This window comes from Ooceraea biroi, chromosome 13 (assembly GCF_003672135.1).
Source record: "Ooceraea biroi isolate clonal line C1 chromosome 13, Obir_v5.4, whole genome shotgun sequence".
Lineage (NCBI taxonomy): Eukaryota > Metazoa > Arthropoda > Insecta > Hymenoptera > Formicidae > Ooceraea > Ooceraea biroi.
The window spans coordinates 1,541,580-1,566,163 of record NC_039518.1 but is presented as its reverse complement, the minus strand read 5'-3'; the positions used below and the strand labels follow the sequence as shown (position 1 = coordinate 1,566,163).

Below are 24,584 nucleotides of genomic sequence, written 5' to 3'. Positions count from 1 at the left end.
GGAAGAAGATTCGAGTGGATGGAAAGGATTTCTCTCTCTCTCTCTGGATCTTCTGCCACGCAGAGGGGGGGCGGGAGGAGAGAGAGTAATAAGACGGCGGGTGCAAGCGGGTTTCTCAACGGAAAATTGCTCTCCACCACGTCGTCGTCTCCTCCGTCCTCCCTAGAAGCCGTCTGATTACGACCACCCTCTCTCCCCTCTTCTGTCTCCTTCCCTCCGCGTCGCAATGAAGGGAAAAGGATCCTCCGGCCCGGTTTAATGTTACCACGAAAGATTTTACTCGCTCTCGTGGAGATTTCAGTTGGCGTTGATTACCTTTCCGGGAAGGTACGCGTGTCCGTATCGTCGACGATATCATGGCAGAGTGCGCTTACTCTCCTCTCCTCTTCTCATATCTTTTGACGAGAAAGGAAGGAAGGAAAGAAGAAGGAAGGAAGGGAGGAATGGTAATAACCATTATCGTACGTATGTCGCGTAACTGTGGCTCTGCGCCCCGCAGGATTATTCCTAATGCCTACTGGCGTACCTGCCGCCTGCACGCCCGTTCTCCGACTGGCGCAGCCAGGTCAGGTGTGCATTACAGTATGGTGCGATATGGAGCACGTTTGTTTTTGCACAGAAATCTCTCGGACTCCCGTTTCTTCGTTTGCGTTTACATTCGCAAGCTATAACATATTTCACGTTACAGTAGGAAAAATACGTGATGGTACATCGTGCATAAGCAATTTCCAGCACTTCCAATCCTCATTGCATCGTTACACGTAAAGGTCTCATGGTAGGTGTGTTATATTATTCGCGAGCGAATATGGCAAACGTGTATTAATAATTTTCTGAATTTCTCCATAATGCCGATGTCATTGCTTGTAAAAGGGATTATCGAATTTAGACCAAAGGTAGTAAACGCATAAAGCACAAATTATGTATGCAATGTCGCGTTATGCGATTCTACGTCTCCCTCCCTTCCTCCCCCCCTCCCTCTCTCTCCACATTGGTTCGCGAGATGCGATTTCATAGCGACTACATTAAATTGAAATAATGCCGCTCAGGTGTGTTAACTCCTAATTATTAGGCTGCTGAATATGTATGGCGCGACGTGTGTTCGCGCCCGGAACGCTAAATTGCCAAGTTCGGCGCGGTGGTGGCGACGACCGGTAACGATCCGGCGGCGCTGTGTACCGCGTGTTCAGCGTGCGCCGAATGTCCGATATACACATTACACAGTATTTTCCGCAAGTGCATTTCGCGCAGTGCACGTTGTTGCCGCGATGTGCAATATCCGTGTGTGGTCGATCGGCGCCACCGCGCCACAAACGCATGTGGCGTGTGAATGCACCAATGTACAATTGCCTTTCAGTATACTTCATAATCGTGCTTATTATAAAAATGTGCACTGTAAAAGATATCGTGCCATTTATGAGATTTCTATAATGGGATGAATGTCAGAGACGAGCGTCTCGTTTCATAAAGCGTCTCCGTGAGCGTTTGATTCTCGCTTCGGCCGGTGTCACGCTAAATCCCATTTCACATCTTCTTCTTCTTCTTCTTGTTCGTCGTCTTCTTCTTCTTTTTATCAAGAAAATTAATTTTGCGCGAGCAGCGTTCAGGTGATATCTCGAGGAGACAGCCTACCGTCTCTCTCAGGGCTCTCGTTTCTACAAGTCGAGTTTCACGGCGCGCGAACAAAGGAACGATCTTTTAATAAACGACGAGCCAGCATTAAACGTAATCCTGCGTGCCATAAGCGGCGATAATATCAGAGAGCGAGAGACCGGCCCCTTTTAAAACTGCGCGCCCGCGTGTTCCTCACGGCTGCTGATGATAGCTCGACGTTTCTCCTGCCACGAGGATACGCTCCTGAAGATCCAGTGCGAATATCGCGCGGGAAAAAGCGTTTACGAGCTACGTCGTATAACGCGCGAGAGGTAGAGCTTTATATTTTCTCCCCGGCTCTCGCGTTTCCGCGCGCGTCTTGTTCCATTTCGCGATTTCGCGCAAGCCACACGGGCAAAGTGTCCTAAAAGTGCATTTAACGTACGAATCGTGTTCTAGACACAACAGTTATAAAAAGTACTACTTTGAAACGGCAACAGGAAGGTAGATCTAAGGTAAGGACCGGAAGATCGGGAAGACGTGGGAAACAGGAGGAGGTCTTAAAAGGGCGAGGGATCTAAGAACACGATGTGCATGCGAGTTACAAGAGAAGGGCGATGATAATAGGCGGAAAACGAAGGGTAGCGGTCAGAGGGAGAATGATCATCTAAGTGGAAAGGACGGGGAGTCGCGCGTCGCACGCGGAAAGGGAAACGACGCACGCCTGGAGGATCACAGGAGGAAGACAGAAAAGTAGGCTAACGAGATCCTGCGGTAGTGCGGAGACAATGGCACCCTCTCCCGTTCCTTCCTCCCTTTCTCCTTACGCTTGCCCAACTTTTTTCTAACGCTTTCTTTGCTCCGGCGATCTTCTTGGATGGGGAACCAAGCGAAGCGCCAAGGAAAGAGGTCGAAGAAGGCAGATCGGAGGCACTAATAAAGGCCGTAATTAGGTCCTCGAGTGCCAATCATGGTTGATGCTGCTGTGCCGAGACGGGAATGCAGAATGGATACAAAACGTGAATATAAAGCGTGTAATTAACCCTTTCGTTACGGCAGAGTTGGCCATCAGTATGCTCCCGCTACATGAGACGGTTGAGTCTACGCTTTGCCGCGAACATTGTGACTCTGATTTTCATATTGTTATTGACGTAGCTGTCAAAGCAAGACAAAGACTAAACAGTATCGCTTAGACTAATCAAATATCAAGCTCTGTTGTTAGGCTCAACTAGAATTCTTAACCCTAGCTTAATCCCACACAGGGGTGCCTGAAACCCCAAGTAAAATAAAGCAATTCACCATTTTCGAATGTGATCTTTTTTCACAAGCGAATATTTTTACAAACTACTTTCTTTTTCAAAATTTTCCTATACATAGGCATATTCCTTGATGTGTGGCGTATCGATGGAAAAAAGTGACTTAAAATCAGTTGATCTTTTCTTATATTTTTACTAAATGTTCGACGTGAGGTAGCCTGAACCCCAGTGTGGGAAGTCCATGAAAATTTGCAAATGAGGGAGGCTAGAGTTAGCAATGAAAGGGTTAATTATTGTACTTTACTCGCGTTTTCCATATTTGTTGTTCGCTTAACATTTTGCTTCCTGAAACACGACATATATTAGGGGTGTGATTTAGTTTTGAGGGCTTTTTTTGCTCAAAAACGCATGTATTAAATATGATAATGAATGAATACTTCATCAAAATAGTTTCCTTCGTTTTCTATAACTTTTCCATCTTTCTGGCAAGAGATGGATTCCACCACGATAAAATCACTCTTCTTTTCAGTTGATCCATTCGTCGACGAATTTTCGCACTTCTTCCAATTATCAAAGTGTGTATCCTCTAAAGCGTGTTGCATCGACCGGAACAATAATAATCGCATGGAGCAATGTCCGGAGAAGACTTGCCATTCAAGCTCTATAGTGTTTTTTCATTGATAACGCAACGTGAGGTCGAGCGTTTCACGAGAAGAATCACTTTCCGTCGTTTACTCGAATCGGTGGTCGTTTTGGTCCAATGCTTGCTTCAACTTGTACAATTGGTGTCGATAACGATCACCGTGACAGTCTCGTGCGGATTTAACAGCTCATAGTACACTATTACTTTTGAACCGTGAATATTGCGTCTCGGAGTGGATGTGATGGTTCGCCTGGATCCACCCCTGATTTTCTGCGTTTCGGATTATCAAATAGATCCACTTTTCATCCCCAGTAACAATCCGAGACAAAAGACTCTTCTTTTTTTGCCTGGCGATCAACGAAATGCAAATGTTCAACCGGTTCGCAATGGCACTTTCCGATAATTGATGTCGAACCCATTTCCCTTCTTCTGAATTTTTCCATTTCATGTAAATGTTTGGAACTGTTGTACGATCAACATTTAATGCTCTGCAAGAGATGGATTCCACCACGATAAAATCACTCTTCTTTTAGTTGATCCATTCGTCGACGATTTTCGCACTTCTTCCAAATTATCAAAGTGTGTATCCTCTAAAGGTGTTCGATTACGGCGTAAGTCGCATGGGCAATGTCGGGAGCGCCATTCAAGGCCTCCTAAAGTGTTATCCACGAAAACGCAACGGCGGCCACTAAAAATCATGTCCGCGTTGCCGCAACGGTGGCGCGGCCAACGCGATTAAGCACAAAAGCACGCGCGCCATGCTTAGCGTGCTGCGTGAGTATTTAATTCCATTATCGCTAATCAATAGCGAATGTTGTTTCGACTGGCGCGGCAGGTAATAAAACGACGTTGATGCAACAACAGCAGCAGCAACAATGGACTGAACGCGCGTACGAATACGTACACGAGTTGTATGTTCATCTGACACGCGAGCTAATTAAACGATCGTCTTTAATCGTGAACAGTCGTATACGTAAATAATATTAGGGTGTGATTCGTTTTGAGGGTTTTTTGCTCAAAACGCATGTATTTAATATGGTAATGAATGAATACCTTATCAAAATATTTTCCTTCGTTTTCTATAACTTTTTCCCATCTCTGGCAAGAGATGGATTCCACCACGATAAAATGACTCTTCTTTTCAGTTGATCCATTCGTCGACGAATTTTCGCACTTCTTCCAAATTATCAAAGTGTGTATCCTCTAAAGCGTGTTGCATCCACCGGAACAAATAATAATCCCATGGAGCAATGTCCGGGGAAGACTTGCCATTCAAGCTCTAATAGTGTTTCTTTCACTGATAACGCAACGTGAGGTCGAGCGTTGTCACGAAGAAGAATCACTTTCCGTCGTTTACTCGCAATTGGTGGTCGTTTTTCGTCCAATGCTTGCTTCAACTTGTACAATTGGTGTCGATAACCATCAACCGTGACAGTCTCGTGCGGATTTAACAGCTCATAGTACACTATTACTTTTGAACCGTGAATATTGCGTCTCGGAGTGGATGTTGATGGTTCGCCTGGATCCACCCATGATTTTCTGCGTTTCGGATTATCAAAATAGATCCACTTTTCATCCCCAGTAACAATCCGAGACAAAAGACTCTTCTTTTTTTGCCTGCCGATCAACGAAATGCAAATGTTCAACCGGTTCGCAATGGCACTTTCCGATAATTGATGTCGAACCCATTTCCCTTCTTTCTGAATTTTTCCCATTTCATGTAAATGTTTGGTAACTGTTGTACGATCAACATTTAATGCTCTGGCAAGAGATGGATTCCACCACGATAAAATCACTCTTCTTTTCAGTTGATCCATTCGTCGACGAATTTTCGCACTTCTTCCAAATTATCAAAGTGTGTATCCTCTAAAGCGTGTTGCATCCACCGGAACAAATAATAATCCCATGGAGCAATGTCCGGGGAAGACTTGCCATTCAAGCTCTAATAGTGTTTATTTCACTGATAACGCAACGTGAGGTCGAGCGTTGTCACGAAGAAGAATCACTTTCCGTCGTTTGCTCGCAATTGGTGGTCGTTTTTGGTCCAACGCTTGCTTCAACTTGTACAATTGGTGTCGATAACCATCAGCCGTGACAGTCTCGTGCGGATTTAACAGCTCATAGTACACTATTACTTTTGAACCGTGAATATTGCGTCTCGGAGTGGATGTTGATGGTTCGCCTGGATCCACCCATGATTTTCTGCGTTTCGGATTATCAAAATAGATCCACTTTTCATCCCCAGTAACAATCCGAGACAAAAGACTCTTCTTTTTTTGCCTGCCGATCAACGAAATGCAAATGTTCAACCGGTTCGCAATGGCACTTTCCGATAATTGATGTCGAACCCATTTCCCTTCTTTCTGAATTTTTCCCATTTCATGTAAATGTTTGGTAACTGTTGTACGATCAACATTTAATGCTCTGGCAAGAGATGGATTCCACCACGATAAAATCACTCTTCTTTTCAGTTGATCCATTCGTCGACGAATTTTCGCACTTCTTCCAAATTATCAAAGTGTGTATCCTCTAAAGCGTGTTGCATCCACCGGAACAAATAATAATCCCATGGAGCAATGTCCGGGGAAGACTTGCCATTCAAGCTCTAATAGTGTTTATTTCACTGATAACGCAACGTGAGGTCGAGCGTTGTCACGAAGAAGAATCACTTTCCGTCGTTTACTCGCAATTGGTGGTCGTTTTTCGTCCAATGCTTGCTTCAACTTGTACAATTGGTGTCGATAACCATCAACCGTGACAGTCTCGTGCGGATTTAACAGCTCATAGTACACTATTACTTTTGAACCGTGAATATTGCGTCTCGGAGTGGATGTTGATGGTTCGCCTGGATCCACCCATGATTTTCTGCGTTTCGGATTATCAACATAGATCCACTTTTCATCCCCAGTAACAATCCGAGACAAAAGACTCTTCTTTTTTTGCCTGGCGATCAACGAAATGCAAATGTTCAACCGGTTCGCAATGGCACTTTCCGATAATTCATGTCGAACCCATTTCCCTTCTTTCTGCATTTTTTCCATTTCATGTAAATGTTTGGTAACTGTTGTACGATCAACATTTAATGCTCTGGCAAGAGATGGATTCCACCACGATAAAATCACTCTTCTTTTCAGTTTATCCATTCGTCGACGAATTTTCGCACTTCTTCCAAATTATCAAAGTATGTATCCTCTAAAGCGTGTTGCATCCACCGGAACAAATAATAATCCCATGGAGCAATGTCCGGGGAAGACTTGCCATTCAAGCTCTAATAGTGTTTATTTCACTGATAACGCAACGTGAGGTCGAGCGTTGTCACGAAGAAGAATCACTTTCCGTCGTTTACTCGCAATTGGTGGTCGTTTTTCGTCCAATGCTTGCTTCAACTTGTACAATTGGTGTCGATAACGATCAGCCGTGACAGTCTCGTGCGGATTTAACAGCTCATAGTACACTATTACTTTTGAACCGTGAATATTGCGTCTCGGAATAGATGTTGATGGTTCGCCTGGATCCACCCATGATTTTCTGCGTTTCGGATTATCAACATAGATCCACTTTTCATCCCCAGTAACAATCCGAGACAAAAGACTTCTTTTTTTGCCTGGCGATCAACGAAATGCAAATGTTCAACCGGTTCGCAATGGCACTTTCCGATAATTCATGTCGAACCCATTTCCGTTCCTTCTGAATTTTTCCCATTTCATGTAAATGTTTGGTAACTGTTGTACGATCAACGTTTAATGCTCTGGCAAGTTCTGAAGTGGATCGTGTTGGATTTTCGTCGAATAATGCTTGCAAATCTGCATTTTCAAGCTTTCTTGGTTGTCCCGAGCGTTCTTTGTCCTTCACATCAGTATCACTACTTTTAAAGCGTCTAAACCAGTATTCACACGTCTTAATTGATGGTGATTCTGCGTCACCATAAGTTTCCACAAGAATTCTATAACCGTCAGCCGCAGTTTTCTTTTGATTAAAAAATAAAAGCAACGCATGTCGAAAATGCTGTTTCGGAAGTTGCATTTTTACGATGATATAAACACGACTGTTATTGCATCTATTGCTATAATGCTACTAAATGTTATGGATAATGTCAACACCGTAAGAAAGAACAGTTATCGGAAACAGCTATTGGAACAAACTGACACTACAGCCATCTGTTGCAAAACCCTCAAAACTAAATCACACTCCTAATGCTTCTAATGTTACGTATCGGGGAGCAGGAAGGCGATACCGTATCAGTTTTACGTAATTTCAGAAGAGAAAGTCGATTGTTAGGGCGATTTCCTTTCGGAGAAAGTCATGTTACCCGCATATCCTTTCTTAAAAAAATAATAAAGAAAAATAGAAAAAAAAACAGTTGATCTGCTGATAATCCAGAGAGTGAGAGCAAGCTGAATGTCTTCGGATAAAAGTAGTGATAAAAAAATGATGTTGTCAGCGCATTCTATTGGCGATCTACTTCGGTGGAGAATGGGATCTTATAATGCTGGAGCATTGTGGCCCGTAATATTCGCGAGCGTAAAAGCGATAGTACGAAAATTCGTTTGCTCCTGAATAGCCATGATACCCGCGTCTTGCTTCCACGTATTGTAGAAGGTTATTACGTGAGGACAAACGATTCGATTTAAACTTATCCGTAAATTGCAAAGATATATCCAAGGCATAATTTTATGTTTCTCGTGTTGTACAGATAAGCATCGTTTTAAATTTCAAGTCTTACTTGTGCAATCAACATAAAAACCTTGCGATAAGTTCGAATTTACCATTATCGGTATTTTTTGAAGAATATTGTCTGACACGTTAATCATTCAAACGAATTAAATCATAGCCATTGCATTTCATAGCACGCATCACATAAATTTTATTCTTTATCATTGATCCAATCTCTCGACAAACCATGTAAAAATAGCATTCGAAGAATCCCATTTTTCATGCTGAAAGCAGATTTTTACAAAATACCAGCCCTCGCACATCGCTCAAATTTCCAGAAACTCGCCGGTGAAATGTATAGAAAAAAACCTCCGCGTTGCCAAAAAAAAGAAGAAAAAACACATACCCAACGGCGCGCGCATGTTTTTTTCCGCTGCGAAAAATTCAACGTGTAAATGCAGATGCGGTCGGGAAAGCCAAGCTGGATCTGGAAATGCGGCCACGAGAGTTTTTATCTCAAGGGCGAAAAAACTTTCGTGGCCTATTTGACTTTTCGTGAGAGATGTCGTTGACATCCGAAGAATGAGGACGCGAGCTGCCGAGAAGAACCGTGAAGGAAAGACGGAAGGAAAGGAAGGCGAACGGAAGCGAAGAGAAAAGCGCGCGGGCGTAATGAAACGCGATTACATAATTAATGAAAATGGCGCTTCCGCGGAGGAGCTAATTTTGCGAAATGCTACGGGAGAGAAGCGCAACGTCGCGAACTTTCGACGGGCGCGATCTTTCGGTTTGAGAATCTTCAGCTAGCAGCTATTTAAGCGCGCGCCGGCGGCCATATCCGTTTCCATGTAAACGTTCAAGGAACAACGCGTTTCATTATTCCGAAGGAATGTCGAAGGAACTTGCCAATTATGCACGTTCCGGAATTAAACTATGGATTGACGTAAATTCAAGAGAGAAGAACGCTGTTCATCAAGTTTCCAGAATCAGCTGTTTCTTTGATATTATTTCCACGGTTATATTAGGTGTATGCAAAATTTTATTTTATTTTTCATTTTTTTCTGCGTTTTCGCTTTTTAGGTGCATAATGTACGCAACCCAATTTCAACAAAATATTTTTCCTCAGTCCTCGTTTTTTAAGGTTTTTTGCTATCTCTCAGGTAAATTTCGAATCCCTTTGCGAATAAAGTTTTTTCGTATCTCAGCCACATCTCGAAAGTACTATCGAGTTATAAAATACTGGAATAAGTGGTAATCCGAAGCCGCCAAGTTGGGTGAATACACCGCGTGCGGAAAAACTTTCCAGCCCAAGTCTAAAATGTTTTCCTGAACACGAAAAGCATAGTTCACCGCGTTTACTATTGTTTTTCGAAGTTATGTTCATCGTTAAATCATGATACATGATGTCTTACAAACTTCGATGCCAACTCTTCAAAAACATAAAAAAGCGAGAATTTATTTGAAGTTTAAATAACAATATTAGAATGCGGAAAAAGATTAAAACTTTTGCATACACCTATAATCGACATTATTATTGCAGACAATACTATTTTATTGTAGAATTTTCAAACACGACAAAGCATACAAAATGAGCGTTTGGTGCTTTATCAAATATAAAACTTCAAATACGAAATACAGCCAGGATTCAACCTGTGCCCCTTAACAGCGCGATTTGTCGTGGGTTTTGCCGTCCGTACATACCAAACTGGCGGTGACGAAAAAATACTGGTGACGCGACTGCCTCGTAAATTTGCAGTAACGTCATCTGGCACGTGAAATCGATTCGTCATCGTCGATTGTCGTCGTCTACGTTCGCGTGGCACACGAGCGTTGTCATTAGCAGCGCGTCATTTATCGCGAAAGTTTTTCCGCGTCCGACATCTTTTTACCCGCATCTTTTATCCGACGTCCAAGTATCCCGGTAATTAATTTCTTATCGTTATACATCCAAAAATATATAACGTAGCAGGATTATATAGTTGTCAAAACTTTTCGTACACCCACAGAAAAGATTTCTGGACTTAATGCTATTACTCTTTAATCTATCATAAAATAAGATCGCTATAGCGACAATCATATTTATTATTGAAAAGAAGCATATTTTAATCTTGAATAGAAAATTCCAAAATCTAGATTTAAATAATCTTGGTGCTGTCTCATTCATTTTCTCAGAAGGATTTAGATACAAATTTCTAGCGAGTTCACAATATTCTGGATTTCAGAATATTGTCAGATCTCAAAGACATCTTATTCTATTCTTCTAAGAGAATTTGTAGAATCTGCACAAAACGGCCAATATTTATGTGTTTCAATCGAAAATCGGGAAAGTGTTTCTGTTATTTACAATGAATAAGTGGAAATGTCTTATCTCGAATCTTATTTCTTAAGTAAGTATATTGTATATACTTACTTACATTTCCATATCGTTTAATATTTCTTGTAGAGTATTGCACTTATTCGTTGTAAATAACAGAAACACTTTCCCGATTTTCGATTGCAACACATAAATATTGGCCGTTTTATCCGAATAAAGGACGGCGCCGAGTCGACGAGCGACCGTGAGAAAATGATGCGTCGACATCGACAAAGCCTACTATAAAGTGGCGCTAATATCAAATTATTCTACATACAAGGATATATAAGCATAAATTTGTACATGTTACTCTTGTCTCGAGACAGTAAGACAATGTTATTTAATTCGAGAGAGAAGAATAGAAATTACTGATTTAAATAAAAAATTGTTTTATTTTCATATTTTTTATACTTGTGATACGATTAAATTAGTCAAGAATATTTTTCGTCTTGTTATCAGAAATCCTTTCTGAGGGTGTATCCCACTAGAATGCTCCGAGCTTTTGCTCGGAAGAGAGACGACGAGCATGATTGATTAACGATGTAATAACTACCAGCGATCATTAACGACAACAGATTAACGTAGCACGTTTTACGAAAGACCACTCGACAAAAATGAAAGTCGGAAGAGCGATCATTTTCTTTAATCATCATGCACACATCATTCCGTATTATTCCGAGACGAGGAACAAAGGAAAAAGCACCAACGAAAATCGAAGTACAACGAATCTCGATCAGGTATCTCGATAGTGCACGTCACACGAGGTACAAAGACATAATCATCTTGTCACCGTCGTCTCAAGTGCCCACAGCGAGGACCACCGCCGAGTAGAAGAACAGCCATCCACGCGCGGATGCGGATAGATTAATCGCGAGCACAGAGAAAGCCGCTCAACAAAATCCATTACCGTCTACCTCGCTCGGATCACGTTTTATCCCGGAGAATACCGGCGACATGGCGCGTCGTGGAGGGACGTCGTCTTCGTCGTCGGGATGAATCGCGTGCGTGATCAAATCTCTTTCTGGCTACTCCTTCAAGCCTGTCACGCACACGGATGCATATGAGTACAACATAATGTGAGGAGCAATGACGGAAATGATGATGACTGGCCGACGACAGAAATTTTCAACGAGGACCGACAGACCTGGAAAAGTCATTTCCAGAGAAGATTCGTCCGTTCCGTTTAAACGGAAAGTCTCAAGAGTTTGGAATATTGTTTATCATCGTATTCGTATTCTACAGTATTATACAGGGTGTACCAAAAGTCTGGAAACGGTCGAATATTTCATGAACTATGCATTTTAGAAAGAAATGTTTCAGACAAAAGTTGTAGGATTTCAAGTAGCGCATTACATAGCAACATCAGTATGACCTTGAAGAGTGTTGTCAAGGTCATGTGAAGGTCAACTTTGTTTTCTTAAATGGAACCGCCTATAAAATGTTGCATATTTGGATTCTACGGGAAAAAACGAGTAAATTTTATCTGAAACATTTGTTTGAAAAATGCTTCTATCAAAAGTTATACGCATTTAAACCTTAAAGTAGAATGCAATGCAAGTAATGATAAATTAATTAAAAGACTTTATCGTTTTGTTCTTTTACTTTATTAAATGTTCGAACTGGTGTCCATTAACATCTAAACACTTATTAAGTCTTCTTACGAAACTTTGCTCTAAGTAACATTTCTGGGGTCATGCTAGCGCTAGCTAATGGCCTTGGAGTACGTACTCGATGTTAACTGAAAGAAACATAAACTTACACATTAGAAAATGTAAATACAAATTTATGCATTTAGTTAGTTTTGAGCTGGTTTTCATGCTGCTTATCAAGTTCGAAAATCATGACTCGAACGAAGAATACGTGAAGCTTGCGTTAGCGTGACCCCAGAAATGTTACTTAGAGCAAAGTTTCGTAAGAAGACTTAATAAGTGTTTAGATGTTAATGGACACCAGTTCGAACATTTAATAAAGTAAAAGAACAAAACGATAAAGTCTTTTAATTAATTTATCATTACTTGCAATGCATTCTACTTTAAGGTTTAAATGCGTATAACTTTTGATAGAAGCATTTTTCAAACAAATGTTTCAGATAAAATTTACTCGTTTTTTCCCGTAGAATCCAAATATGCAACATTTTATAGGTGGTTCCATTTAAGAAAACAAAGTTGACCTTCACATGACCTTGACAACACTCTTCAAGGTCATACTGATGTTGCTATGTAATGCGCTACTTGAAATCCTACAACTTTTGTCTGAAACATTTCTTTCTAAAATGCATAGTTTATGAAATATTCGACCGTTTCCAGACTTTTGGTACACTCTGTATAATGTTCGGCGAGTCGCATCAAAGTACCATAAACCTACGCCGGGGAAAATAAAAGTCACTCTCGTAGAGTACTCCCGTGGAGTAGTAAAAGTCCGACGCTTATAGGACACTCATAAGTAGTAACAGTCCGGCACTTGCGAGTCGCTTATAAGTAGTAAAAGTTTGACATCCACGAGACGCTCGGGCGACTCGAGGAATTCCTACGGAAAATTCGACCGAGCTACTGCACACATAATGATCACCGTCACGATAAAGCGTCTCTTAATTATTTTTCTTTCTCGCCCGCGGATTTTGCGACGTATCGACTTCAATCGAGAGAATGACAATAACAATTTCGAAATTCCGATTAAAACAGATTTTTCTCGTTTCTCTGAAAATCTCCCTTTCGTGCTGCAGGAATCTCTCGTTTTTCATATCAAACGGAGTTACCGATGAGCTTGCAATCGCGTGGGTATTGTTTTTAATCAATTTGTAAATTCCGCGTTACATCCGCGGGCGTATGTCTAATCAAAGTGAATCCGGATACGGTAGAATATTTCGCAATCGATGCTTTCGCATTCGCAGATCGTACGTGCCATGTCCAATTTTCGGCCGATGAATTATTTATGCCGGACGCTTTTTCATCGTCATAAATATCCAATTAAGCGATTAATGGAACAGCGGATGGTCGCGCGGTCGTGCAACGCGGATCGGATAATCACACTTTTATGCGATTATCTCATGAACTACGATCTCGCGGCATAAATTCGATTCAGCGGGCTAAAATGTAGCCGCGTTCCGCAAGTCTCAGTGGGGTAATCTAAACCGGCGTATTAACGCTGCAATCAGATCTAATCGCGCAATCGTGATTTAACTCGTCCGTGGCACGCGCGCGATGCATAGATAATTGAGAGATTTCAGTACAATATTCGGTGTAAATCGAAAGTCTTATTTTCGGCAAGGAAGTCAGTCAAGTCGTAACATGAGTTTGTATTAGTTGGTTCGTAAGCGATGCATACGTTAGATAATTGAGAGATTTCACTGCAGTATCGGTGTAAATGAAGAAATCTGCTTTTCGGCAAGGAAGTTAGTCAAGTCTCCTAACACGGTTTGTTTGTATTAGTACGTGAGAGAGCAATTAAATTCAGAGATATGAATCGAGAGATGCAACAATCTAACGTAACGTTTATTACTCATCTATGTTTTATTACTCATGTCACAAGTAATTTCTGTAAGTCTATCCTTATCCTTACTGAATTATCTTTAGCAGCATTGGTGTTCAAATGTTACTGACACATAACACACGGCAACAAAGCGATCGCGTAGGTGGATGTGGCGTGAAGGAACGGTTTGAAGAAGTTAAAGAACGAAATTGCGGCAGACATCACAGAGTAGACACAGAAACATATACTTGCAAAACAAAATGTGTAAAGCCTAGCACGAATTTTGGGATATAGGAGATCGAAAGGTTTTACAACTCGTGTACGACGGAGAGGCAAGAGGACGGCATTATTTCCGAGCGCTATTGCAGCCGGAGGGAAAAAAGGGTGGAAGAGTCCGAGACAGGCAAGGGGGATAGAAGGAAGGAAGAAAAAAACATCGATATCGAGCGCCGTGGAATTTCACGAACGAGCGATCGCAGCTGACGTGAGAAGTGCCGATGAACTACGCGGAAGAGAAATTCCACGAGGGTAGACAAGGTTGGAGGTGGGCCTCCTTTCTCTCCGTGCATAGGGCGGGAGAGGGTTGAAAAGGGGGTCGACGGAATATGTTGGATAGGGCGCTAGCGAGGAAAATAAGTGGGCGCCTCCGACGCGGCGTTTATTGCAAAATTCATACGAGCGTAGCGAGTGCGCGCGATCGCGTCTAAAAATCCATAACGCGTGCGTGTGCGTGTGTTTAATCTGCGATGAAGATCTCGCACGAACAACGAGGCAGCTGTGTCGGCGATACGCTCTGCTTAACTCCTTTGAGATCATCGTCTGTGCATCTATAGCATCGAAAATAGTCTGACAAGGAAAGGTTTTTAGGTGTTACACTCGGATTTCAAAAATTGTTTGCATGCAGGTAGGGAGGTCCCCAAATAGAAGAAAAATTATAAAAGTAGCGGCCCAAATGCATATTTGCGCGCTACGTGCGCAATTTTCGATGTTAGGTTAATTACTCAAAAATGCTATTTCCAATCGAATTCTTTACATTTTTTACTTCACCTAATGCACAACGCTTTAAAAAGAAATTAAAACTGAAAGAGTTAAAAACCTCCCTTGACCAGATCTTGTATGTCCTCGTTATGGATTCTGATCAAATCTATTTAAAGTCGCGTACAATAAATCACGCAGAAAGAGCAAACTACGATTTGCGCAATGTACAATTATTCCAAATTGTGTGCATTGGCAGTCGCAGTAAAAAATTAAAAAAGTTACGATGCAAATACCATTTTTGAGCAATGGGCCTTTTATACGCACTGTGCTCGCGCGGCACGAAATTACATTAGACGCTCGTATTTTCTAAACACACACACACAAAATTATTCAAAGCAATATAAATGTGCGTTAGGTGAAATAAAAAATGTAAAGAATTCGATTGGAAATAGCATTTTTGAGTAATTAACCTAACATCGAAAATTGCGCACGTAGCGCGCAAATATGCATTTGGGCCGCTACTTTTATTTTTTTTTCTATTTGGGGACCTCCCTACCTGCATGCAAAAAATTTTTGAAATCCGAGTGTAACACCTAAAAACCTTCCCTTGTAAGTCCGATGTCGGAAAGATCGCGAGGAACATTTGAGTTATATTTGCGATAATATCGATTGAGCAAGCGAATCGTAATTTTCGAAGCCGAGCGCTCGAATTAGGAGTAAATATTTTGGCAGCCGAACCGGTTCGCTCGTGCAAATTATTTAACATTATCGCGTGAATCAAGCCGGCAGCTCGTCTACGGGGAATAATCGGTGAGCATGCAGCCGTACGTAGATAATTCCATAGGAGGATTAACGTGGCGTACGCGAGATGCACCGGTGCGTGGTGCATCTCGCCCCCTTAGATTTCAATTCCGACACGCGATTGATACAGTTGCCGTAATAATCGGATTGCCGATGAGTGATGCCGTTAATCAAAGGTGACAATGCTTTTTCCCGCTTTACATCGCTGCAGGCGTCGCAATTATCGCGAAGCGTGTAAAATATACGATAATTGTGCAATGATAAGCGTTTAATGATAAATGCTTCAATGTGTGCTTTATTACCGTTTTACAAACTATTGTTAAAAGTAATAAATCAAATAAACGCCAAGTGCGCACGTGACACACACGAGCTGTTATACAGGCGATAATCAGTATTAACATCCTTGACACGTTGTTAGACACTGAAATGTAGACATGCAAGATGTGCGTTGATTTATTGAAACTGTTATTTGCCGACGTTGCGCTTAATTTCCCTCTTTTGTTCGTGGCACGCTCGATGAAGCGTCGTCCCCTTCTATGCACGTAATAATTCAACGAGCACCGTCGCATGCATGACGAGGGTGCCGATCAAAGGCAAGTGTCTGGCTACCGTCGAGCAACGAACTTGCAAATTAACTCGAAAAGTAGTGCGGAGAGTCACGTGATTAATAATAACCAAAAGATAGTCAAAAATATTTTACAGGTAATAAAAAGTATAATTAATGGCTTTCTGTACTATTACCCATTCCATTGGTGGTTTCCGACAAGCAAGTACCTTACACAGCTTGCACTCCGTTCGATCGACACTCGGTATGATTCTGCTTCAATGCCGATCGAGAGGAGCTTGTCTCTCATCCCCCGTGCCGTCAATTTCCGTCACAATGCGCCGTGTAGCGAACTTTTGACTGCGGTCGTGAAAAGGGAAGCCGGAGCCAAGCTCGAAGGAAACTCGGAGAAATTCGCGCACGTCGACAACGAGGGACGTCGGTGCTCAGATGAGGCGGCGAACAAAAAAGGAAGAAAAGAAAAAAAAGCGTTCGCACAGAAGTGCTTCTCGGCGAATCAAAAGATCCCCTCGTGCTTTCCACCCCTGCCGTACGTATCGAGCATACACTTGTCGGAGGGTTTGTACGCATGTGTGTATGACGGTACAGCGGCGTTCAAGAAAGATTTGCGTGCTCCTTGTATCGTATTGGATTATAACAGGTTCTCGTTTTCCAAATTTCCGCTTTACGAATTTTTCTTGAAATGAAACTATTTTGATAAAGGAAGCTTTTTTATTATTTTCAAAAGTTCTTATGTTGTTTTTTAAATAAAACGTTTCTAAATAAAGTTTTTTTTGTATTGTTTCTTAATCATCTTATATTGTTTTTCTGTCTTATGTTCTGTCCTTCCTGCAAAACATGTAACCCTTGATAATTATGTCTATGGGATATAAATTCTCGCTTTACGAACGACCGTCAGGAACCAATTAATTTATAAAGATGAAAACTACCTATATTCCTTCGTTTTTTAAGTGTTTTTAATAACGAATATATTTTATAACAGTAAAAAATATTAAAAATTAACTTTTATTATATTATTAATATTATTAAATATGATTAAAAATATATTAATGACATATTATTAAAAACACTAAAAAAACGGGATAAATATATACGTTAGAAACCTAACCCAATACATTAATGTAGAATCGATTTTAAGGACGAGGCAGTGAGATGTCTTATGGAGTTTAATGAGTTTAATAAAATACCGTGTTTAAGACTGCGCGATCATGTTTCCTTGGAATTGTTTAATCGTTTGATGAAACAGATTACGTGAAGCAACTTGAGCAATATGTAAATATGTCGACCCGGCGACCCTGAGTCCTCCTTCATGTGGTATCGATTTCGCCACGTTTCCACCGCATTGCATTCCTATTCAAAGGGAGATAGCTCGGAGATGACGTCATTGTGCTTGCGATCAACAAACCCCCGGCATGCCGAGTGCACCCCGAGTCAAATTAGATTGCATAGGCCTCGCTCGATGCATATGTACTCGCGTCGTTTATTTGAAAGGCGCATCAGTTCGAATCAGCGAGATTAGCAAAATCGTAACGACGTAGCGATTATTCGATATTCGTAAAAGAATTAAACACATTCGCGTTGCGAAAAAATTGATTTGCGTAACTTTTGAGATGAATCTTTCAGAATTGAAAAAAGAATACTCTGTAATATTAAAATGGCATGCGCCAGGTTAATCGTAATTGTGCTGCTAGTGCTTGAAACGATCGTGAATGCTGCATTATTGATATACACAAATGTACGCAGAGCAGATATATGCATATACATATTTCTCTTCAGCCAAAGACTAAAATTTACCTATCATTTTCCGCTTCCTCGACTTGCCAAGGGGAGATTATATCGAAGCCAAGCTGAGCCGGGCTATCAAGCTTTCCGCCGAGAGGAAAGATAAATAAGACAGATCCTTCTTATTCTTTCTCTTGATTGCGGCACAAGCAAACTTCTTTAAACTTCTAACTCTGAGAAAAAGCGTAGTAAAAGCGAAAAAGCGAAAGAGGGCGAATTTGCGTGGAGGAGAACATCGTTGAAAGTTCAAAGAGAAGGAGAGAGAGACAGAAAAAGAGAGAGAAGTGGAAGACAGACACAGATTGGATTGGCATTGCAATTTCTATTCCAGGACTCTCTGGACCCATGTACATCAGAAATTGACCTCGCGATACTTTAGGGAATAAAAAAATAAATCTAGAAAATAAGATTGGAAGTTATTCGCTAAAAAGAAATAGAAAAATAATAAGTAAATGTAATACGCAGCAAACAATCAATTTCGTATTTCCGTTAAAAATTCTCGTTAATTGAGCTTTATGTATTAAATTTATAATCAACTAATCAAATGTTAAAATAATATATTTTACATATAATAACATGAGAATTTCAACATATGGCGATTCTACAACAATCGTCGTAAGTCAACTTTTTTCAAATATTATCGCGACGATAACACGCAATGCAACGATGTTCCATTGCGTGACAATGTCGCACCAATCGGAAATGAACAATGATAGATGCTACCTTTTTTTAATGCGTAATGGCAGGCAATAATTTATTGCGACGTATCGGATCACGTACAGATTATCAGTGACCTTGTGACAAAAACAGTTCATATGAATAATGCAAATTAATGATATTTTAACTTCCCTCAATCCAATGCACACACGTCAACTATGTACCATCGGGAATTCGAAAATATGAATAGTCGGATAAATTTACGTACAGCATATAATATGGATTGCGTGATTTTTATTTCACTCGCATATACGGAATATAATAGCAAAAAAGTGAAATAGTACATATTCGCAGGCTTTTCTACTTCTCTGTATGACTGAATTGAGAATAAATTGCAAATGAACATCGACTGCTTTTTTTCTAGTTTTTTTCACATTTTCTATTCATATTGCACAAATTAGACTATAGATCAATATTTGCATGAAACTTTCGAGATGCCGAGTAGTAAAATCCATCTCGTAAAAAGGATTTATTTCGATGTTCGCCTATTTCTAGTTAGTCAAATGAAAAGAAAGAGCTTGCGAGTATTTACTATTTCACTTTTTAGTAATTATATTGTATAATATAAGTAAAATAAAAATCGCGTAGTCCATGTTACACATTGATACATGCAAATATATCTACAAAGACAAACACATTACTTTATACATTTTTAGTATGAAGTAAAAGAAAATTTAATTTTCCTATTACTTAAAATTTAAAAAATTTTTTAATTATTAAAAATTTACTAACTATATCGCAATTATCACAAAATATTTGAATATTTTAATTCATATATTTATATTGGAAAAAACGTGAAATTTAGAAATACAGACTTAACTCTTTGCACTCGACTGTCACCTTAGAGGAGACATCGTAATGTAGCAACTAACTCGAATGTCCCTTCTAAGGGGACACGAAAAGACTGCAGGCAATTATTGAGAAAAACTTATGCAAACATAAAATTTGTTCGAATGCTATACCATTTTATTTGAAATGATAACATTTTATTCACGTTCACTATTTCGTGAATAAGCACGTTCAAGTTGCTAATGATCTGAGAAATCTCTACGAGTGCAAAAGGCTAATAATAAACAAATTTATACGTATCTTTTTCTATATAATTTCACACGAATTGACCTGTTATTTACATTTATATTTTTCTGTACATTCTTGAAGTATTTGTTATAAAAATTGGAGTGTTTTGAAAATATCTCTATCAACTGTATAGATTACAATATTAAAAATGATTTTACATTGTTTATCATGAAAGCAATAAATTTACCGTTTACGTTAGAAAATTCACGAATCAAAACACAAAAACAGTTATATAACTATTTTTAATAAAATTTAAATATAAAAATAAATATTGAATAAAATGTATGTTATCTGAAAAATGTGTTATTGTTTAAATATTTTATAATATAATAAAATAATATCAACAATAGTATTTTTTTCTTTAAACATGATAAATGCAGATGCGACTGTTTGCTAAAACGGTTGGAAGAAATAAGCATAAATAGAATATATATAAGTACCGATGCTAAATGCACGGTTATATTTCTACTTTATATGCATATCTTCTTTAGAAGTTTTAAGAGCAAATCACATCTGCATTCTGACTAATATAGCAGCAATAACATTAATTAATTTATATACAACATGTACAAACAATAATATTAAATTATTTTCAAAAAGTAATAATTTTCAAAAGTAAAGTAAAAAGTAAGTAAAAGTAACATTAACATATTTCTTTTGTAGAAATATTTAAATTTTGACATATAAATAGCATAGTATTACATACACACATTTTACGTTTCAATTTACTTAAAGTTTAAGATGATTTACATAAATACATTTAAGAACGAATAACATTTTACATAAGTAAAATTTAATATTATAAATAAACGTTTATTTTTAAACTGATTTCCGAAAATTGTAATTCTTAAATTCAGTTTTGTGTTAAAGTATCTACATAATATTAATGTCATTGTTTGGCATATTCGCATTATGTTAGATTAATGAAATAATAAAAACAAGATCATTTGAAATATGCAAAATATATTGCATTTAACACAAATTTTTTTACTGTGTAATTAAATATTTCTAAAAGTTAATAATAGATGCGCATAAAGCCATTCCAAAAAGTGCATTATTGTATTCACGCCTGCTTTAAATAGAGTGTTTATCCAATGATACAAACATAATATATTTTTAAAAAAGCTAATTTTAAAAAATACTCCATTTGTCGGATTGTTTTGTGTTACAAGGATGGAAAATGAAAATGGAAGATTGTACATCATTTAGTATCCGAGAAAATTTTATTCCGAGCTACGCGGACAAACCTCCTGGCGCGATCTATCTCCATTTCAGGCTATTTCAAAACTGTTTCACGAAGGCAGAGTTGCTTCAACCGTTTCGACCAGGCAGAAACGTGTATATGCTCTCGCTAAGTAAAATATTTAAAAACGTCCAAGGTCAGCAAGCTTGCCAGATCGGAATGACACGTGTAAAGTTCATGAGCGGATTTGTTCCTCGTGGTAATCGATGTATGATTATATTATAGCTTGCATATGCAAGAGAGAAAGAGAAAGAAAATGAGAGAGAAAGGGAGGACAAAAGGCAGTGACGAAACCCGACGACCGATTTCAAGCTTGTCCCTCGAAACTGCTTTGTCGAGTCATCGTCAGGTCCAAGTTGCACGATGCAATTCTGCGCGTCGAAATCGGAAGAGCCATTCGCACCTAGTTCGAGGGTAAAACCGAGGCGGCAGTAAACTCGAGGAAGCGTTCTCCGAGTTTGGCAGAGAACGTCCGAGGAACAAGTTAAGTAGTAACGCTCGGCGACTGATCGAACCTCTCGCCTCGAGCGTCGAGGCGACGACGGCAGTTCATTCAAGTCCTCGATACGAGGACCGGGCAACCCGTATCCGCGAAGAAAACGACCAAACGAGGTCAATTACAGCTTTCATTACTCGCCTCGAGTATTAGTTGCTGACTAAAATGGTGTATCGCACGATCTTCTAATATCACGAGAAGTACAGCCTCAGAAAGGATTTCTGATAACAAGACGAAAAATATTCTTCACTAATTTAATCGTATTACAAGTATAAAAAATATGAAAATAAAACAATTTTTTATTTAAATCAGTAATTTCTATTCTTCTCTCTCGAATTAAATAAGATTGTCTCACTGTCTCGAGACAAGAGTAACATGTACAAATTTATCCTTATATATCCTTGTATGTAGAATAATTTGATATTAGCGCCACTTTATAGTAGGCTTTGTCCATGTCGACGCATCATTTTCTCACGGTCGCTCGTCGACTCGGCGCCGTCCTTTATTCGGATAAAACGGCCAATATTTATGTGTTGCAATCGAAAATCGGGAAAGTGTTTCTGTTATTTACAAGGAATAAGTGGAAATGTCTTATCTCGAATCTTATTTCTCAAGTAAGTATATACGATATACTTACTTGAGAAATAAGATTCGAGATAAGACATTTCCACTTATTCATTGTAAATAACAGAAACACTTTCCCGATTTTCGATTGCAACACATAAATATTGGCCGTTTTGTGCAGATTCTACAAATTCTCTTAGAAGAATAGAATAAGATGTCTTTGAGATCTCACAATATTCTGAAATCAAGAATATTTTGAACTTGCTACAAATTTTTATTAAAATCTAGATTTTGGAATTTTCGATTCAAGATTAAAATATGCTTCTTTTCAATAATAAATATGATTGTCGCTATAGCGATCTTATTTTATGATAGATTAAAGAGTAATAGCATTAAGTCCAGAAATCTTTTCTGTGGGTGTATTAGCCTGAAACATGCTCTAAAAGGGATGGTTTTCACAACTTTGATCCTACTTTTCGACAACTTACCGCAACTTTTAAGAGATACGGGTTTCACCATTGAATTCAGCGTACTCGAATTAATAAAAGTCATCAAACAGATCTCTGGTTGGAAAACCGTGTTCTACGGTGCAACTATTTTTGATTGGACTTGAGCTGATAGCTGACACACGTGATACTAGCAATATACTCTCGCGGTTTAACGCGCTTTCTTTATGCGCGATGTCACGGGTTTTAATGCACGTTTCTTATTATTATTACACTGGAAAGTTCGTGACACACAATACGAAGTCGGAGAACAATGCCGAGTGCAGACAAGCGGGTTCAAAAGAACGGCGTTGCGTTTGCCTCATTGTCGCGGTGTCACGCGACTATTCTTGAATGGAGGAACTTGCAGCCGCGGCCCTGATGGAGTTTCTTGCTCGCAATAGATTTTGCGGGCGACCTCGCGTATATCTTGGCTCGACTACTGAAATGAATTTCTATCCGATCCGGGAGCGGAGATTACGCTCTTCAACGTCGAATTTGGTGATCTCGACTTCTCTTTTCGCACTTTACTACATGGTCATATAACTAATGCCGTATGACAACTACTATCGAATAAACTGTACTCCGCATGAAACAATATTACATGATTCAAATATATAAATTAAATTACATCATAATACATAATTTATTTAAAATAACGGATAAATAATATATGTGCAAATTAATTTGCTGCTTTTTTTAAGAAATTGAGCCTTCATTAATTTTCTTTTTTTCGAGAGAGGATATATGATATGATGTAAAAAGTATTAGAAAATGATGGCGAATAATTCGAAGAGTGACATTATGTTTTTTGTAATAAAAGCTCGATTTCTTCAAAAAGATCATCGAATTAATTTGCTTAATACATTTAGTAATTCATCTGTCTCCTTAAACATTCCATCCCTTGGCAATCTGCAGGCGATCACATAAATTTGCAAAATTTGCAAATGAAAGGAGATCCAATCTTACCATGGAAATCGACGTTACCATGCATCACATGACACGTAACACGATGCGTACGGCCGAGCGTGCGCACTTCCGCAAATAACATTGACGCACGGTGAGATTTCTCATTAGCGGAGCTAATTGATATTTGCTGGCATGCCTGACTGGAGGCATGCGGCCTGCGTTTACCTGTCGCCAACGCCGCTCGTCCACGGTTACCCGCGTATTGTAATCCTCTCTGACCGAGGGCCTATGCTGCAGGAGCATTCCTGCGGGAGTTCAATTAGAGGGTTCGGCTCGTTACACGTGGACGCAGCGGAGGTGAAAACCAAACCCAAGGCGCCGCTGGTCTCGCCGTAAATTAATACGCTGCTCGGGTGTAATTATACGAGAACCCTGGGTACTCGCAATGACCGAGGGTGTCTCGAAATAACGTGGAAATGGCCGCGTTTTAATACGAAAACGCGCTGCAGATACGATCTTAAACACCAATCGAAACCTTTTCTTTACATATGATTTCCAGAGAATTGAAAATGTCGTGCGACGTACAATGAAAATATCGTCAATTATTTCTCTGTTCACAATTCCTATACGATAACGTTCGTTGTGCAAGAGTCTCAGATTTTATTACTAACAGAATTTACAGGGAGATAGCTATACCCTCGCGATTTCCTCTATTTTCGTAATTTCCTCACGAACGCAGAAGTAATAATATTTTCTTTTGAATATTTTGACAGGTTCAGCGTCGAATATAATAGGTACAAATAGTCGCTGAAAGTCCGGCGATCATTGATCCGGTAGTCAAAGTTGTCATATTCGATTAATGTGGCGGCGGGAGAGCAATCTCGAAAGTTCGACGCGCGAGCGCGCCGGGCTTAATCTACGGCCGAGTCAAATATTGGACTTTCGTGTGCATCCCGAATGGCGAAGTTTATTGAATTGCGTATTGTTTACACCGGGAGTCCGCG

The 24,584-nt window shown here is 39.6% G+C and overlaps 1 protein-coding gene across 1 annotated transcript in view; it reads right to left on the bottom strand.

Moving 5' to 3' along the window:
- Positions 1–11,889: 11,889 nt before the first annotated feature.
- The window catches only part of LOC105283935, an 80,146-nt gene continuing 67,451 nt past the window's right edge, over positions 11,890–24,584 (bottom strand). Inside the window, exon 3 of the mRNA XM_026974778.1 lies at positions 11,890–12,233. Coding sequence (XP_026830579.1) covers positions 12,198–12,233 — 36 coding nt within the window. The 3' untranslated portion in view covers positions 11,890–12,197. The remainder of the gene's footprint in view (positions 12,234–24,584) is intronic.